The sequence below is a fragment of the Benincasa hispida genome, chromosome 12, assembly GCF_009727055.1.
Source record: "Benincasa hispida cultivar B227 chromosome 12, ASM972705v1, whole genome shotgun sequence".
In the NCBI taxonomy this organism is placed as follows: domain Eukaryota; kingdom Viridiplantae; phylum Streptophyta; class Magnoliopsida; order Cucurbitales; family Cucurbitaceae; genus Benincasa; species Benincasa hispida.
The window spans coordinates 21,954,777-21,974,101 of NC_052360.1; the positions used below are offsets into that span (position 1 = coordinate 21,954,777).

The 19,325-nt window shown below is 38.2% G+C and overlaps 1 protein-coding gene across 2 annotated transcripts; it reads left to right on the forward strand.

Moving 5' to 3' along the window:
* Positions 1–721: 721 nt before the first annotated feature.
* Positions 722–19,046, forward strand: LOC120067220 (ABC transporter B family member 28). Of its 2 annotated transcripts, none has more exons than XM_039018731.1 (16): positions 722–1,277; positions 1,916–2,103; positions 2,308–2,331; positions 5,199–5,300; positions 5,638–5,728; positions 6,313–6,413; positions 6,521–6,571; positions 6,663–6,791; positions 7,505–7,567; positions 7,644–7,908; positions 17,402–17,550; positions 17,630–17,719; positions 17,923–18,057; positions 18,135–18,191; positions 18,284–18,340; positions 18,511–19,046. In XM_039018731.1, the coding sequence occupies exons 1-16, from the start codon at positions 872–874 to the stop codon at positions 18,745–18,747; spliced, it is 2,145 nt and encodes a 714-aa protein (XP_038874659.1). In that variant the 5' UTR covers positions 722–871; the 3' UTR covers positions 18,748–19,046. The 2 variants fall into 2 exon arrangements, with proteins under 2 accessions (XP_038874659.1, XP_038874660.1); XM_039018732.1 differs by having other exon boundaries at positions 1,141–1,277; positions 1,920–2,103.
* Positions 19,047–19,325: the final 279 nt, after the last annotated feature.

Sequence of the window (19,325 nt, forward strand, 5' to 3'; positions counted from 1 at the left end):
ATGAGAGGCACAACAAATGCCAAACGTGAAATCGAAGAGGGAAGGGGAAGAGACAAAATCGAAGGAAAAGGCACAACACAACTGCATGGCAGAGTCAAAATCGAAGTGGGAGGGCACAATAAAGAATCTGAAAGGGGAATAAAGGAGAGAGATGAGCGATGCAAGAGTTGTTAAAAAAAAAACTTAAAACTAAAAAAAAAAACCCCTACTAAAAAAAAAAATATATATATATATATATATATATATATATATATTATATATATATATATATATATAATATATATATATATATATATAATATATATATATATTAGTAATTCGAGTTGGGTTAGATCACACTGACATTTTTAAAATATGCAACTCGAGACCCAACTTAACCCTTATAATTTGGGTTGGATAGTCCGGATTGCTACCTTGTAGTTAGAAATTTGATTTTTCATTTCCCATATTTATAAATGAAAAAAAAAATAGTTATTGCCACTATGCCAATATGAAGAGAAGAAATGTAAAAAATTTATAGTATTATTGTGTATCGTATCAACATACTTAAAAAAATATAGTAAAATTAATTGACATTAATGCAAGGTCTAATATTTATTTATAAAAATAAATTTATAGCATGAATGTAAGAGAAAATTTTTCTTTTTTTTTTTAGGTATAACAAGAATGAAAGATCAAATATTTGACAACATTCACCTAAACTCACTTTGGAAATTTTTTTCTAACAACGAACAAAACAAAAATTCACTGACATGGCCAACTCCATGCTTTCTTCCTCCTAGCTCAGGCCAATGCCTATCAGTTTTAAATCTCCACCAGAAAACCCAATATTCAGCTTCTCTATCTCTTTCAGCAACCTCTATTTTCTTCCATGTCTTCTTCTCCAATTCTCTCTCTCCCTTTCACTCTTAAGCCTTCTCACTTCCCCAACCACACTCCCAAACTTCCCAATTTCTCTCTCTCCCTGCTTCGTCCATCAATTTCCTTCGCGCCATTTTCGACTCTACCAGCTCTCAAGGCCTTTAATGGTCAGATCAAGAGCAAGACTAGTAGCAGTTCTACTTTCGCCTATGTCACGGGCCCTGCGTCGGACCCTAATGTCAGCGAGTCCGATCCCAAGGTGGACGACGCCTCCGATTCCCAGGTTCGGGTTGTTGGGGTCTTAAATTGGGACCTATTCTTGAGGCTTTTGACCAAGCATAAGCTACGGCTTCTGGTCTCTTTGCTTACTCTTCTTTGCTGCACTACTTGTACTCTCTCAATGCCCTTTTTCTCTGGTATGATGTTATGCTGTTTTCTTAATTCTTCTTTGCTTTTGGGATTATTGGATTTTTAGTCAATTTCAACTCTAAGTTAGTAAATGTTGCAATTAATACTGTGCATCAACTCTTAGATCATACTCTGTTTTATTGAACCATGTGAAACTTTTTAAAATAATAATAAATAATTGAACCATGTCAAATAACCCAATCACAAATATAGCCAGATAATCAAGCTGATAAAAAAGAACACCCAAATTTGAAAACAAAATATCTAAATCTCTACTTCAAAAGATAGCACCTTAAAATAAAATTTCAAAAAAAGAAAAGTATTCTAGAATGTCTTTAGTTAGTTGGAAAAATACCTAGTAATGTCGTAGTACCAACTTCTTTCCTTCATAATTTGACCCATCATTCCTAGAAAAGAAAAAGAAATTGACCCACCATTAAATTGTTTAATATTTTATTTCATGCACCCCAAATCATTCTAAAATTATGCTAATATGACCATTAATGAGTAAAAGTCCAATTTTTCCCTACTACCGTGGTACGGAAATCTTCCCATGGTCTTCAAATACACACGACGTTCTAAATGGCATGAATGCTTCAATTACATAGTCTTCTAATCCTCAAAGTTTCATGGCTTAATTTTGTAGGTAGATTTTTTGAGGTAATTATAGGTGCAAAACCTGGATCTCTGTGGAGGCTTCTAAGTACAGTTGGAATTCTATATGCATTGGAGCCAATATTGACGGTTTTATTTGTCACCAACATGAATTTCATGTGGGAGAAGGTTATGTCAAGATTAAGAGCCCAGATTTTTGGAAGGTTGCTGATTCAGAAGGTTTTTTTTTTTTTTTTTTTTAATTATTTTTAAAAAAACTGTTGCGGATTACAGTGTTGGAATGTTTCTTAGTTTTATTTTCAATATCTCATGCTATTGAACTTGACAGTTTTTACGTTGCATGTTCTATCACAGCTTTGCCACGCCAAGTAATTATGTAAAATTGTTGGCCTTCTTATTTACATTCTCCCCTTTCCTTCTCAGGTGGAATTCTTTGACAGATACAAGGTATGTATATTGAACCACTTATTCATAATCTTCTAATGTAAAAAAATAGAAAATAAAATAAAAATGTAAAAATACTGGCTCTTTAGGCACTGTGATAACTCGATATCCTACTGGTTTAATTGTGTATAGTCAGATTTAGTGGACAATGGCTATAACAAAATGATCATACCAATTGAATCCCAGTCTGCATCCTCTCTCCCCCATATCCACCCCTTACACAGAACTGCTGCTTCTTTGCCCTCTTCCCCCAATCCTTTCTCCCCCTTATTCAGGCGCCTCTTCTCCAATTCCTTCTTGGGGAAGTGACCATCCTTATTCCTACATCAGTTGGAACCGAGAAGATTTCTGATATATTAGGAATGACTCCACATTGGAATAAGATGTTTGAGATAGAATCAAGAGCAACTGAGTTGACATCATATCATTGTAGAGATATGAACCGTGAGACAGGACTAGGTGCATAACTAAAAGTTAGTGGTCACCTCATCTGTTATTGAGAGACTCCCCATTCCCCAATTATGTTGCATGATAATTCCATAGAAATATAATTATCCCAAACATCATGAAGAAATTTCTCAACCTCTGAGATGATGGTTTCATTTCTTTTCGACCAGATAATCCATAAGGCTTCCCTACTTACATTGAGGTACAAAATTTTTGGTTTGCTTACGAAGGATGATAACCATACTTGGTCAAGTCCTTAGAAAAGAAACTTTCAAATTATAGATGCTGGAAGTAGCTTATGCTAAATCTTGGCAATAAAAAGATTACAAAGGAAAAGACGTTCTGCATGTTGTTCTCTATTGTTCTTGTAGAGACTGCACCAATTAGGGTGGAAAGACCATTAAGGATTTCTAGCTTGGATCTTGTGTAACAACCGGATCCTTACATATTATGGTCCGACCACTACGACATGCATACTTAGACATTTCTATTATGAGATGAGTTTTGGCAAAAATCTCAAAAGAACATATCTAAGATTTTATTAATTTAGGTAGAAAACTATATAAAAAGTTTATTTTACAAAACACCAGGATCCATAAAACATTAGCGTAGTGATACAAAAATGCATATGCCTATAATAGTGAGTTTGATGGTTGGCCATTTGAGCGACGTCCAGTTCTGCCACCTACGCTGTGTCCTTACCTACAAAGTCTGTAAAAATAGGATGAGTATATAATATACCCAGTAAGTAGTTCTCACATTGGGTAGTGACCAAATGCACAATCACATGCAACATGTCCTGAAAACGTATGATTGGGACTGAAATATATAATAACATGTGGTGGTCGGTTATGCTTCTAACATAAATTTCTCCGCCCTGATAGGAAGATGAGGACTTAGGCGGAAACTAACCCATCTGATGATTAACGGGTCATGCAATCCGTAGGGTCAGAGTCGCATCCAACATCAACCATTAACATAAACGTAAGATTGGACTAGAGGGGTGCAACCATACATACCCTGTTAGTCCCTAGCATAAACTTGACATAGAATTGGGTCTAGAGGGGTGCAACCATACATGCCCTGCTAGCCCTAGAAACATAACCTTTATCTAATTAAACTTTAATCTTATGAACAAACATAATGCATGAGGTCCCTTGTCGATAAACATATTTTAAACATGTAATGCAACATAACAATAACATAATTATGCAACATATTAAAGGTACACTACCATGAAACACTTAAAGAGAGAGTGAGATAAACTACTTACCTTGACTGCGATCCTAGTTATTCCTTATGGTTTAATCAGTAGAGTTTTCCCTCTTAAATTAGAAGGAAATTTGGGCAGCACTTCCCTTGCGTTTCCTCCTTCTAACTAACAGAATTATTTCACCATTTTCACACGATTTTTACTACTGAGTTTTGTTTGAGAATTCGTTTAACTTCCAGCCTAAAGCCTCCTATTTATAGCCGTTTCCAGCTCTTCTTTGTGTGACAACTCATCCTACACATGGCTTCTTTAAAATTACTTAGGTTTAAGAATTTCTCTTAATAAGACACCTAATTTTGGCTAACGTTTGTCCTTACGTCATCCACCTTTGTTTGTATTCCATTTTAGGGTTCTCCATGTATAAATCTATAAGATCGTGGCCAAATTCAACGCATAATCCACGCCTCTGTCCAAATCTCACTCTTTCTGTTCTCAGAATCTCGCTCTCTCCAACTTTCTTGCTGGTTTGGCCCCTGTGACTCTCGCTCTCGTTGGTTTGGCTCTCGTGGCTCCCGCTCTCTCCCCCCGTCTTGCTGAGAATCTCGCTCTCTCCACTCTCGCTCTCTCCAATCTCGCTAGTTTTCGTGCGTGGGTTGCCTTCACTGCTTGTGGATTCCACTTCCCCTTTTTAACTATTTCAAATTTTAAGAGTATATGGGCAATTAATTCACCTCCAATTCTTCCAATGAGCAGTGCCCAAACAAAAAGTTATCTACTGCCCGTTGTCTCTTGAATTACTAGAGTCAAACTTCTAATTAATCCTCCCTGATTTTGCCCCCTTATTCATTATTTTTGGATAATTAATAAATTTCTTGTTTTTTTCCAATTCTAAATTTTCACCCGATTTTCCTATTAAGTTTATATATTTTTCATTCTTAATTATATATTTTATTTGTTTTTCTGCTTTCTAATTTAGGGTTAGGGTATTACATTTACCACCCCTTTAAATAAAATTTCGTCCTGCTTAACATTTGACATTTAATTTCCTGTAGTATGCGTACAAATTTGGGTTGTTACATCTTGTCATTTGTATTCAAACTCCCTAGAAATAGTGACTAAATAAACTCTTCCTTTTCCATATATTTATCTCGATTCGATATTTCTTAGTCAAATATTTCAATTGAATTGACTTGGACTTTTTCTTTTTAAGGTCGGTGAAATTACCGGATTGTTAACTTCTGATTTGGGATCTCTTAAGGATGTGGTGAGTGAGAATGTCTCAAGGGATCGTGGATTCAGAGCATTCTCAGAGGCAAGCAACTCTTCACCAAGTACAAGTGAGCTTTGTGTTGCCTGTATTTGGCATATACATTTGTTTTGCTGTTGCTGATTGATATGTAATGTTCTTATCTGAACTTGTTTTTCTCATGGTTTTTTTATGTTCTTAGATTTTGTGTCCAATCTTTTGTTTATTTTCGATCTTCCGTGTAACTATGTTGTTGAAAAATATGACTAAGGTTTCTAGTTGCTTAGTACGTGGGCAAACATAATTTCCTATGCTGTGAACCTTTAACAAAGTTACATAATTTTAATTTTCATTTCAATCTCCACTAATGATAGTTGGATCTTGTGCTCATGTATTCCTACAGGTGATTGGAACAATATGTATATTATTTACATTGTCCCCTCAGCTGGCACCTATTCTTGGCCTGCTGATGCTCACGGTATCTGTTTCAGTGGGTAAGTTTGTCAGTTCAGCTAGCTTCTTCTGAGGCTCTTGCTATTTTCTTTTAGTGTGTTCATATAGAATAAAACTCTTCCTCTTCCTTTCTTCTTTCTTGGAACACATTTTTATCCTTGATGAATCCTTAGTCAATGAAGCCTCGCACTCTAGTCTGATTGTATGTTTTTGTCCAAATTACATTACAATTCTGTAACTGCTTCTACATGATGCTTTCAGGGAATATAAAGGTGTTATAAATTGAGTCCTCTTTCTAAGGGTCGTACAGATTTGAGAAAGTGTGTTCTCTTAGTCTTCTGTTGTGGTCTTTCGTTATTTCTTGAATCCAATTGGAACCTGTTTTAAATACAAGCCATTTTCCTCTTTAGGTATAGGTTAAGGTCAGATGGCTTTAACAAAAGCAGCCAACTGACTACACGTAATTAACAAACATGTTCTACTTAGGCATCCAACAAGATAGCCACTGTATCAGGAAAACATAAAGGAGAAGCAAGTTACACTTATAACAGAAAGCTATAGGCCACACCAATTTTCATGTCTTGTGTTTTCTCAAATTGAAATGCTAACTTTCATTTCTCTGAAGCGGTATACAAGCGATCAACTATTCCTGTATTTAAAGCTCATGGGTTAGCCCAAGCATCCATGGCTGATTGTGCGACTGAGACGTTCTCTGCAATTCGTACGGTGAGTTCAAAATACTTTGCTGCATGTATTATCTCACTAATTTTGATATACCAGTCCCATACAATTCTTTCAAGTGCTTTTGTTGAGATACAAAGACGTTGATACAGGTGAGATCCTTTGGTGGTGAAAAGCGTCAAATGTTCAATTTTGGCCGCCAGGTAAGATACTATTATGAACTGTGAAGGTGCCTTCAGATAAATGTTCAATGTTAGTCTCTGGAATTATTTATTTATTCTTGGATTTTGGCAGGTTATTGCATATGAAAGCAGTGGCATATCACTTGGGACTTTTAAATCTCTGAATGAATCCTTGACTAGAGTTGCTGTTTATGTTTCGCTTATGACATTGTATTGGCTTGGAGGAGACAAAGTGAAAGCGGTAACTTTTCCAAAGTTTTCCTACTTTTATCTAAATGATTTATTTTTTTGGTAGAGTGAAATATTGGGGTTTTCTTGGAGAGAGAATTGTGTTAGAGAGAGAAATATAGCTTTTTTTTACTGTAGTGTGGTAGATGAGAATTGTACATTTTTTTAGAGAGAGAAGTGTGATTGAGAGAGAGAGATTTTTATTAGAGACATAGAGACTTTTTTCTCTCATAAATGAAATTTTTAATGGGCCAAACCGAACAAAGCTCAATTGGCATATGAGTATGTTAGTAACCACGAGGTTTGTAGTTCAAATCTTTCTACCCCCATTCTACTCAAATGAAAATTTTAATGGTAATGGAAGGTCCAAATTTTTCTAGGCTTGAGGGTTTAGTTTTTGTAAATAAAAGTTTGTGGTGCAATTATAATACCTTTGAACTACAAGTATAAGAAATGAGTTGTCCTTCTGGAATGAGGTCCTCTGTATTCTTGGACTTTGATAGTATGCCTTTTTGTAATGTTGACTTTTAAATATTCGTCTGTAACTTCACTCTGTCAATTTAAGTTTTGTTTCCTTCTACATTAGTTATATTTCATTTGAATTTAAATACATATCTATATATATATATATATATACACATACATATGGATCCATTTCATCTAATAATAAGAATATTCTGGACCTTGTTTTGTCCATCTTTAATTATTCATATTATCTCCTTGCAGGGTGAACTTTCTGTTGGAACCATGGCTTCTTTTATTGGATATACTTTCACGTTAACATTTGCTGTGAGTCTTGTTCCTCTTTGGTTTCTATTTCTCAACAATCTCACTCTTCATTACTGACGCATGTAATTACTTTCAGGTTCAAGGATTAGTAAATTCATTTGGAGATCTCCGTCGAACTTTTGCTGCTGTTGAAAGAATTAATTCTGTTTTAAATGAAGAGGTTGATGAAGCCCTTGCACATGGGTTAGAAAAAGAGATGCAACATAAAGAATTTAGATATAAGTTGTTATTCTCCAGCGATACTGATGAAAATAGTCAAGTGAAAACACAGTACATGACAGCCCTACAATCTTCTAGCAACGTTATCAATCTTGCTTGGTCTGGTGATATTTGTCTTGAAGGTAAATATCTTGCAGTTCCCAGTATTCTCTGAAAAGTCTTAAAATATTTCTCATGCTTTCGACCTCAAATAAAAATAATGTAGAAATAATGAAGGGCCATCTCTTTATGTTTGATTTTTTTTCCATCTTTCATCAAGTGCATGTTAGAAATCTGTACACCTGCAAGCAGGAAATTCCCAACAACACAACACACTTCCAAGGAGCTGAGCTCTGGTTATATTATTTATATACCTCAAAGGAAGAAATACATGTGAGAAATAAGAGAATTAAGAAGAAAGAAATTGAGAGCTTTCATCAGCACTCTCTAGAGGGCTGGAATCCTCTCCCCAAGAAAAACTTGATCACCCAAAAGATGTTCTCACCTTCCTTGCGTAACCCCTTCTTAAACCCCCCTTCATAACCCCTTGGTCCCCACCCTTCTAACAAAATCCATAACAAATTCTCCCCTTAATCCCCTTTATCCTCCGTAATTCCCTTTCTGCCCCTGCATTTGTAAGTATTTATAATTGAGGGTCTTACAATACCCCCGGTTTTCCTGTCACCTTGTCCTCAAGGTGGAATTGTTGCTTCATACCTTCCACGCCTTCCCAGGTTGCTTCACTCTCCAGGTAATTTTTCCATTTGACTAACCATTCTTCTCTCATCATCTCAGCATTCCAGCAAACGCCTCGAATTTCCTCTGGGTTCAACTGTAATTCGAAATCATCAGATAGGTCTGAGGGCTGAGTCTGCACTTGCACTCCCTTGCCAATGCACCTTTTCAATTGCAAAACATGGAAAACATCATGAATCCTTGCTTCAGCTGGTAATTCTAACCGATAAGCCACTGCTCCAATTCGCTTCAACACCTTATATGGTCCATAGAACCTTGGAGCGAACTTCTCACACCGTCGTCTGGCTAATGTACGTTGCCTATATGGTTGGAGCTTGAGAAAGACTAAATCCCCTTCTTCATACCAAATGTCCCTCCGGTGTTGGTTGGCGTAATGCTTCATCCTTTCTTGAGCTAAATTCAAATGTTTCTTCAAAGCAACTAAGGCTCTATCTCGCTCTATCAACTGCTGTTCCAAGGTATCGTTCGTTGTCTTGCAGTCACCATAAGAAACCAAGGGTGGAACGAGCCTTCCAAATATAGCCGTGCAAGGGGTCAAGTTAATGGAGGCATGAAATGTGGTATTATACCAATATTCAGCCCATGGAATAGAGTTATACCATTGCTTTGGTTGTTTGTTACAAAAGCATCTAAAGTAAGTTTCCACACAACGGTTGACTCGTTCGGTTTGTCCATCTGTTTGGGGGTGGAAAGTCGTGCTCCTCTTCAATGCCACACTATGGACAATACATAATTCTACCCAGAAACTGCTCACGACTTTCTTGTCCCTATCTGATACAATTGATCTTGGAAACCCATGATGGCGAACAATTTCCCAAATAAACACTTCAGCCACCTTTTTTTCTGTGTACGGGTGACTAAGAGGAATGAAGTGAGCATATTTATTTAACCTATCGACCAACACCATTAAGGAATCCTTCCCATGTGATTTAGGCAATCCCTCTATGAAATCCAAAGAAATATCTTCCCATACTCTGTTTGGTATTGGTAATGGTTGGAGAAAACCAGCGGAGGCCAAAGAGACTCATTTTTATTCTTCTGACAATTCAAGCATTCAGAGACGTGCTTCTTGACATCTTCCTTCATTCCCTTCCAATATAGCTCCCTTGAAAACCTTTTATAAGTATGTAAGTAGCCCGAGTGTCCCTTGATACTGAGTCATGAAAGGTTGATAATAGGGTTGGTATATAAACTGAGTTTGGGTTGGTATATAAACTGAGTTTTTGGACAATACTAGCCTTCCTTTGTAGAACAAAACGACTTGTGAGATTGAAAATTTCTTGACACTCAATCTTCCAGTTTTTTTCGAATTTCTTGTAGGCCCTCATCCGCCATAACTTCCTACTGTATAACCTGCACATCAATTAGAGGGGGTGCTACCAAAGTCATCAACTCTACGGGTGTTGGCATACGAGAAAGAGCATCCACTGCCTTATTATTCAGCCTTAGTTGATAGATGATCTCGAAATCATATCCTAATAATTTGGTTAGCCACCTTTGATACGGTGGTCGAATCTCTCTTTGTTCCAATAAAAATTTGAGGGCCTTTTGATCAGAGAACATGGTGAACTTGCACCCCAATAAATATGGCCTCCATTTTTGGACTGATAATACCACTGCAATCAATTCCTGCTCATAAATGGATTTTCCTTGTGCACGTGTTGGTAAGGCTTGGTTAAAGGAGGCGATGGGTCACTGTTCTTGCATAAGTACCACACCCAGTCCCATACCTGAGGCGTCTGTCTCTATAGTGAAAGGCAGTTCAAAATTTGGGAGAGCTAATATTGGTAATGTCACCATAGCTTGCTTGAGTGTCTCGAAGGCCCTTGTGGCTTCTTCCATCCATTTAAAGGAATCATTTTGCAATAATCTCGTCAGCGGGTCCACAGTCCCATAATCTTTCACAAATCTCCAGTAATATCTGGTGAGGCCCAAAAATCCTCTTAATTCTGTTATATTCTTTGGAGTCGGCCATTGCAACATAGCTTGTATCTTCTCTCCATCTGCTTCTACACTCGATGTCTTAAGTATTGAATCCTCCGTTGGCCAAAGCGAAATTTCTTCCGATTGACGTACAATTGATTTTCTCGCAAAACATTCATCACCATTCCTAGGTGCTTATTATGAGTATCTGTTCGTGTTCCTTGTGATGCGAACTAGGAGTGTATTGTGTGAGGAAGTGGAAAATAGGGTGCAAGTGAGAGTATGAATGATGCGTTATCTTTCTAAGTAACGATTTTGGATGATGCGTGTAGGGATGCGTTACACTCCTCCTAATGCGTTCAAGTTTTCCTGAATCGGATCCGAGTATAAATCTAATTCAGGTTTCTGATAAGTCCAGGGTCGAACTCAGGGATTTAGATCAGAACTAAAGCAGGGTTTGCGTTGTAGCCAATGTAGAAGGATCCTAAGTAAGTGCTGGATGAATTTTATTTACACTAAGTTATTGCATGCGTACAAGAAGATGCAAAAGGTCAAGTAGAAGACAGGGGTTCATGTAAAAATGGTGTTCAGTGAAAGTGGTATGCGTTGATCTAAGTGAGATGTACACGTGCGAGAATGTGGTGTGGATGGAAATGAACTTTGCTTGCTTATAATCCAAGTATGTATAGATGCGTTGGGTTTCTGCTTAGTTTTTATTCAGCACTTCTCAATGCGAATGCCACATAAATTCCTATCTCTAGGATGCATGCGTTAATCACAGAAAGTAATGAAACACTAGTGCCTTTATCTCTAAATATACCAAGCATTTTGACTTAATGCTTGCTTGCTTATTCTCTCGAATAAACTTCGTAACGCTTTAACATTTATAGGCGGGGGAAGTTTGGTTATGACATCAATTTTGGCTTCATCGACTTCCAGTCCAGCCTTGGACACCTTGTGACCCAAAACATCACCTTCAGTCACCATGAAGTGACATTTTTTCCAGTTTAGCACAAGATTTGTTTCCTTGCATCGCGTAAGGACGACCTCTAGGTTGTCTGGGCAAGATTGAAACGAGTCTCCAAAAACTGAGAAGTCATCCATAAAAACTTCAACGGTCTGTTCAAGAAAGTCTGAAAAAATTGTCATCATGCATCTCTGGAACGTCCCTGGTGCGTTGCACAATCTGAAGGGCATGTGTCTGAACGTAAATGTTCCAAATGGGCATGTGAACATTGCTTTCTCTTGATCTTCAGGATCAATAAGAATTTGATTGTATCCAGAGTATCCATCTAGAAAATAGTAGAAGTCCTTTCCGGCTAATCGGTTAAGCATCTGGTCGATGAAGGGGAGAGGGAAGTGGTCCTTCTTGGTTGCTGCATTGAGCTTCCTATAATCCATGCAAATGTGCCAGCTTGTGACAGTTCTCGAAGGAATGAGTTCATTGTTGCTGTTAACTATCACTGTAGTGCCTCCCTTTTTAGGGATGCATTGGACTGGGCTCACCCAGCTGCTATCAGAGATAGGATATATTACTCCTGCGTCCAGCCACTTAATGATCTCTTTCTTCACCACTTCTTTCATTATGGGATTTAGCCTGCGTTGAGGCTCAATCGATTCAGTTTTCCCCTTTTACAGCCTAATCTTATGCATGCAGTTCGATGGACTGATGCCACGGATGTCAGCTAGTGTCCATCCTATTGCTCGCATGTGTCTTTGTAATATCTGCAAAAGAGAACATTCATTAAGCTCAGAGAGATTAGCTGAAATAATCACAGGTAAAGTGTTATTCAATCCAAGAAAAGCATGTTTAAGATGGTCAAGTAGAGGTTTGAATTCCTGTTCTGGTGGTTCTTCCAATGATGGATGCGCTGGCTTAGTCTACCGCTCACTCAAACTTAGCAGCTCGAATTTCTTCATGGTTTCTCCCAACGCAAGGACCTCGTAAACTTGGTCTACTTCTTCCTCTTCAGGCAATTTTATTGAGTTGCTAAGTTGACATTGTTCATCATCCGGAAATTTTAATGCGCTTAACACATTAAATTTCATTTCTTGGTTATCTATGCGCATGGTTAGTTCTCCCTAATGCACGTCTATTAGCACTTTCCTAGTGGCAAGGAAGGGGCATCCAAGAATGATTAGCACATCCCTGTCTACTTCATAATCAAGGATAATGAAATCTGCTTGGAATATGAACTCGTCAACTTTCACCAAAACATTTTCAATCTTTCCTTCCGGGTATGTGATTGTCCTGTCAGCGAGTTGAAGCATTATAGAAGTGGGTTGCGCTTCACCAATTCCTAATTTCTTGAAAATTGAGAGGGGCATGAGGTTGATGCTGGCTCCCAGGTCGCACAACACATGTCCTACATCTAACCCTCCAATTGAGCAAGGGATTATGAAGCTTCCCGGATCCTTCTGCTTCTTGGGTAAGTTGTTGCTGACTAACGCATTGCATTCCTGCGTTAGAGCAATTACTTCTGTCTCACTAACTCTTCTCTTCTTCGTCAGAATATCCTCAAGAAATTTTACATACTTGTGCATTTGTTCCAAGACTTCTATAAGTAGGATGTTAATGTGTCGTTGCTTTAGAAGTTCAAGGAAACGCTTGAACTATTGCTCATCATTCTTCTTCAGCAAGCGTCTGGGAAATGGTGCTTTCAGCTGCACCACAGGTGCTCCTGCGTTAGACGTGCTCGAGTTGGAATGACTTGTAGATTTAGGCGTTCGTTCTTCTTGATCTTCAAATGCCTTTGGGTGTGTTGTGTGCTCAGTTGATGAAGAATTGTTGTTTCTTGGGTTCATTGTTCTTTCCACAAGAGGTCTGCCGCTTCGTAATGTCACCGGATGACATTGTTCTTTTCCGTTATTATTCCCGGGGTTTCTGTATTGTTGGACATGACTCTTAGCGGCCGATTCTTTAGCTCACTAGCGATTTGCCCCACTTATATATCCAGATTTCTAATGGATGATGCTTGGCTTTTTAACAATGCATCATTTTGGGCGATGTATTCCTTTAAGGGATTTTCAAGCGGAGAAGCTGAACTCGATGCATGACCACCTCTATTGAAGGATTGTTGGTGAGGCTGCTGTGATGGCTGGAATTCAGGCCGTCCTTGCCTCTACTACTAGTTTACTCCTGGCTGGTGACCTCCCCAATAAAAATTTGGATAGTCCCTCCATCCAGGATTTTAAGAGTTCGAGAATGGGTTGTTTTTAATAAAGCAGACTAACTGTGGATTCTGTGGGCAGTCAGTATAGGAATGAGGTTTTCCATAGCCCACACAGCTAACCATGGGTTGTACAAATGCGTCCACATGATTTACCTTTTGTGTGTTTGTTGCGTTACCCAGTGATATATTTTGCAAACTGTTTGTCATGGTAACCACTTGTGCAGACAGTGTGGCTATTGCGTTAGAATCAACAGAGTTTACATTCTGAGAACATCTCCTACTATTTGTTCTTGTGTCATAAGTATCATCTATCCATTCCATGTTGTGTTTGGCGACGCGGTCTAGTATTTCCTTAGCTTCATTGTAAGATATATCCATGATACCGCCAGCTGCGGCTGCGTCGACTGTCATTTGAGATGCTCTGTTCAATCATCAACAAAAGGTTTCCATCTGGACAGTTAAAGATAATCCCTGATTGGGACAGTTCTTGACCAGTCCCTTGAAGCGCTCCCATGCGGCACTCTAAAGTTTCAAATCCTTCTTGCTCAAAATTCATTATTTCCCTCCGCCTCCTTGCATTAGTGGTGGGTGGAAAATATTTCTGCATGAATTTTTCCACTAACTTTTCCCAAGTCGTTATTTCGCCAGGTTCCAAGGAACTTGCCCATTGCTTTGCATTATTGGGAGAGAATAGGGGAACAAAGAGAGTTTGATGGCTTCCAGAGTGATTCCAAGAATCACAAATGAGTTACATGTTTCTAGGAAGCGTTTCATGTGGGCATGAGGATCTTCACCACAGGTACCTCCAAACTAACCTGCAGTTTGAAGATCTGGAGCATTACAGACTTCATCTCAAATCTTGTTCCATCTGGCGTCGGGTATATGATCCCTGGTGAGAAGTCATACAGCACAGGTGACGCATACTCCTGCATTAGACGCGTACTATTGTTCGCCATCAGGATTGGATTTGCGGCAGCGTCGGCTAATTACTGAGCTAAGTTCTGGTTTAGTTGATCATCCACCATTTGTTGTTGTCTTTGTTGTTGTTGTCTGAGTTGTTGTCTTAACCTTCGACGACGATTAGATCGGTTTCTTTGTCTAAAGGTCCTTTCAACTTTGGGGTCGTATAGGAGCTCAGGAGTGTTTTCCCCGCTCATAAAACGTTTACAAGCTTCGGCTTAGTTTGTAATACTCCCTCAGCTGCAAGTTTTTTACAAAAGATACAAGTAGAATTCTGGTTAGCCTTGTTGCTAAATCCTCGGCAATGGTGCCAAAAACTTGTTTGTGTTCCTCGTGATGCGAACTAGAAGTGTATTGTGTGAGGAAGTGGAAAATAGGGTGCAAGTGAGAGTATGAATGATGTGTTATCTTTCTAAGTAACGATTTTGGATGATGCATTACACTCCTCCTAATGCGTTCAAGTTTTCCTGAATTGGATCCAAGTATAAATCTAATTCAGGTTTCTGGTAAGTCCAGGGTTGAACTCAGGGATTTAGATCAGAACTAACACAGGGTTTATGTTGTAGCTAATGTAGGAGGATCCTAAATAAGTGCTGGATGAGTTTTATTTACACTAAGTATACTGCATGTGTACAAGAAGATGCAAAACGTCAAGTGGAAGACAGGGGTTCATGTAAAAATGGTATGCGTTGATCTAAGTGAGATGTACACGAGAATGTGGTGTGGATGGAAATGAACTTTGCTTGCTTATAATCCAAATATGTATAGATGCGTTGGGTTTCTGCTTAGCTTTTATTCGGCACTTCTCAATGTGAATGCTACATAAATTCCTATCTCTAGGATGCATGAGTTAATCACAGAAAGCAATGAAACATTAATGTCTCTGTCTCTAGATATACCAAGTGTTTTGACTTAGTGCTTGCTTGCTTATTCTCTCGAATAATTCAAGCTAGAATAACTTTAACCAAGTAATTATATTGGCTTAAGCGTTTAGAGATTGAACTTGCATGAAGTCATGGATGCGTCTAACATACAGCGAGAAGTAAACAGTAGCAAAGTGTAGTTGAACAAATATGTGATTTCATAAAGAACAACATTGTCTTTACAATGTCAATACTTAATCGAATGGGATGAAGAGAATGGAATTGAGATGAAAATAAAAGAACCAAGCCACAGAGTACAGTCTCTTGTCTTCTTTGACTTAATTTAAATGTGTGTACAACCAAATTGTGGAAGAAATGGAGGAGAGTTCTCTCCCGAGCTAGGTCTCCTTCACCTCTTGATCAACGATGGAGATGGATATTTTCCCTTTGTGTTCTTCTTGCAGCAGCAGCAAAGCTCTAAGTCTTTCTGGTTTTTGGAGTTATACGCAATGTGTTAAAGGGGGATCCAACATTGATCAACGATTGATGACTTCAGCTTTGATGTTCGACGCTAACCCATTGAGAAATGACTCCTCGAGCACCTTCTTGGCGTCTCTAGTATAGGGGCCACGTACATCTCAAACTTCTTCCGGTAATCTTCATATGCTCCTTCGTGTTTGATTCGTAACAAACGAGATAGGAGAGTACCTTCTTGAGTAAGGTGAAATTGCTCAAACATTCGTCGCTTCAATTCATCCCACGTCTGAATTAGTCTCCGGTTATGAGCCCACCTAAACCAATCAACGACATTTGAAGAGAGTGCGATGACTGCTACCTTGATCTTCTCTTCATCAGTTAGGTCATGGATCTCGAAGAAATGGTCCGCTCTATAGACCCAGGAGTCCGGATGCTCACCTAAGAACGTTGGCATCTCTAATCGCTTATACTTACTACGATCAACTATCCCACCATTTGTCTGTGTCTGGGAGCTCTCGCCTTCCTCTCCCTCTTTAGGTATCTTCGCCTTTTAAGATCCTGTCGTGATGGCCAATGTTTCTTTCTCTCGTGTTTCCACCAGGTATTGAAACGTCACCATTATTTTCTCCAAGGTCTTCTTCATTTCGTTCATACCTTCCCAAAGTTCAACGATACTCCTCGTGTGGCCTTCAACTTTCTCCTCCATCTCCCATTTCTTCTCTGATCTCGTCTTTCCCATGATTGATTTGCTCTAATACCAATTTGCTAGGAATCCGTACATCTGCAAACAGTAAATTCCCAACAATACACAACACACTTCCAAGGAATAGAGCTCAGCTCTGGTTATATTATTTATATACCTCCAAGGAAGAAGCACAGATGAGAAATAAGAGAATTACGAACTAACAAACTCCATAACAAATTCTCCCCTTAATCCCCTTTATCCTCCACAATTCCCTTCCTGCCCATGCGTTTGTAAGTGTTTATAATGAGGGGTCTTAAAGTGCATTGTATATTTGTGCAATGACATTTGTAATAACTAATAAGTAATTAAACTTTGCTAGGTGAAAGTTTTTCAACACTATTTTAATTCATCGTTTTTTAAAGTTAAATTTCTTTGATAACCGAAAAGTGGAAGATTGTCCTTGAGATTAGTTGAGATGTGCATAGACACCTTTTAGACACCCACATATTGTAATAAACAATCTCTTTTCTAAATCCCATTTCCATGCTTTCTCCGTTTCCAAGGAAACATATACTAATATTCTGAGTTGTTCTTGGTTGTGCTCACTTTGAAATTAGAAACTTGTTTTCTATACGTCAATTATTTTGAGAAATAATTTTTTTTTAGTACAATAGGTGTGGGGGGATTCGAACCATTCTTGATCGCTAACAAATATTGTATGTCAGTTGAGTTGTGCTCGTTTTGGCATTTTGAGAAATCAATTAATGTGCCAATGTGTACTCATTTTTTTGTCTTGCAGATGTGTGCTTTTCTTATCCTTTGAGACCTGACGTTGACATTCTTAGCGGTTTGAATTTAACCCTTAAATGTGGAACCGTAACGGCACTAGTGGGCCCTAGTGGAGCAGGAAAGAGTACGATAGTGCAGCTGTTGGCACGTTTTTATGAGGTAAAACTTTCCTTTTATATCAACAAACTTCAGTAATATATAGATTGGTTAATGATTTAATGATATGCTTATTTTACAGCCAAAGCAAGGGCAGATAAAAGTTTCTGGTGAAGATATTCGAGCATTTGATAAGAGCGAATGGGCTCGAGCTGTTTCAATAGTGAATCAAGTAATATCTTGATCTACCCAAACTCACAATGAACATTACCATACTACTTACCTTGAGTCTAAAGATTGAACATTCAACACTAATATTATAATTGCATACAAGTAGGGGCTAAACATTGTCCTAGTATTCATTAGTTTTCTTCTAAATAAAAGATGAGGAAATGGAGAAAAGAGAACGAAAAAACTAATAAGATGATGATTTAGGAACCCGTTCTTTTTTCGGTGTCGGTCGGAGAGAATATTGCATATGGACTTCCAGATGATAATGTAACAAAGGATGAAGTTATAAAGGCAGCCAAAGCAGCAAACGCTCATGACTTCATTATTTCACTTCCTCAGGTTTGCCATCTTATTGAATGTTTATATTTCGTTTTGTCAGTTCCTTCGTTGCTATTGAAATAGTATTATTCTGGAAGGGCTATGACACACCAGTCGGTGAACGCGGAGGCCTTCTTAGCGGTGGCCAGCGACAGGTATTGTGACAAAGACATCACAAGAAATTTATGTTTGTTGGAGAAGAGAGAGAGAGAGAGAGAGAGACTGACATTTAACTTGCCATTTGTAGAGAATTGCAATTGCAAGAGCTTTGCTTAAGAATGCTCCAATCCTTATACTTGATGAGGTAAGTTTGTATGGATCATGTCCCCTATGTCAGCTTGCATTCTTCTTTCTGCTTTGTTACAGTGTTACTAGAGAAGGGACCTGTTGTGTCAACGCCTACTCGACCCAGGAATTCAGGGTCATCCTAGTCATGAATTATGATGCTGTTTTTTTTTTTTTTTTTTTTTGTAGGCGACCAGTGCACTAGATGCAGTTAGTGAGCGACTGGTCCAGGACGCGCTAAACCATCTAATGAAGGGAAGGACAACATTGGTGATCGCACATCGATTGAGTACAGTTCAAAATGCTCATCAAATTGCATTTTGTTCTGATGGAAAAATTGTAGAGCTGGGAACTCATTTGGAACTACTGGCTCAGAAAGGTCGGTATGCTTCATTAGTTAGCACACAAAGGCTGGCATTTGAGTGAATTTCCTCCGCCATTTTACTGCATCCCCTACTTCAGAGGCTCGCATTAAAAGTTCAAAATAACCATTGAAAAAGAAACATCCCAGTACAAAGTAGATGTAAACTATTGTATGTAGCATACTTGCTGCTATAATGTCATTGAGAAGTTTGAGCAGAGTTATGTATTTTTCCATATTTTCACAAGGAACCTTAAATGTCATTGAATATTCAAAGGAGTAAAGGTACAGAATCTTCCTACAATGAATTTTGGTTGAGAATAATACTTCTATATAATAAGTGAAGCTTGGAAACTTTTACCAATTGTCAGTTGCAATTTGTTTCCTTTTCATAATGGCATGTTTCTCCATTGATATTGAAAAAATAAATCAAAATAATTAAGGCCATGGACCAAGTCTGGATCAAAGTTATGGTATGATAAGTCTGATCCAACATTCTTTTCAACTATAAATTAAGTTGTTTATAAGAAGTTCAGAATCTAAATGGTCACAGTCGTCAAAGATTATCCATATAGAGCATATTAGACCTTATAGTTGAGAAAAAGAAGGGCTTTTAAAATCAAGTCAATGAGCAGTGAGTGTT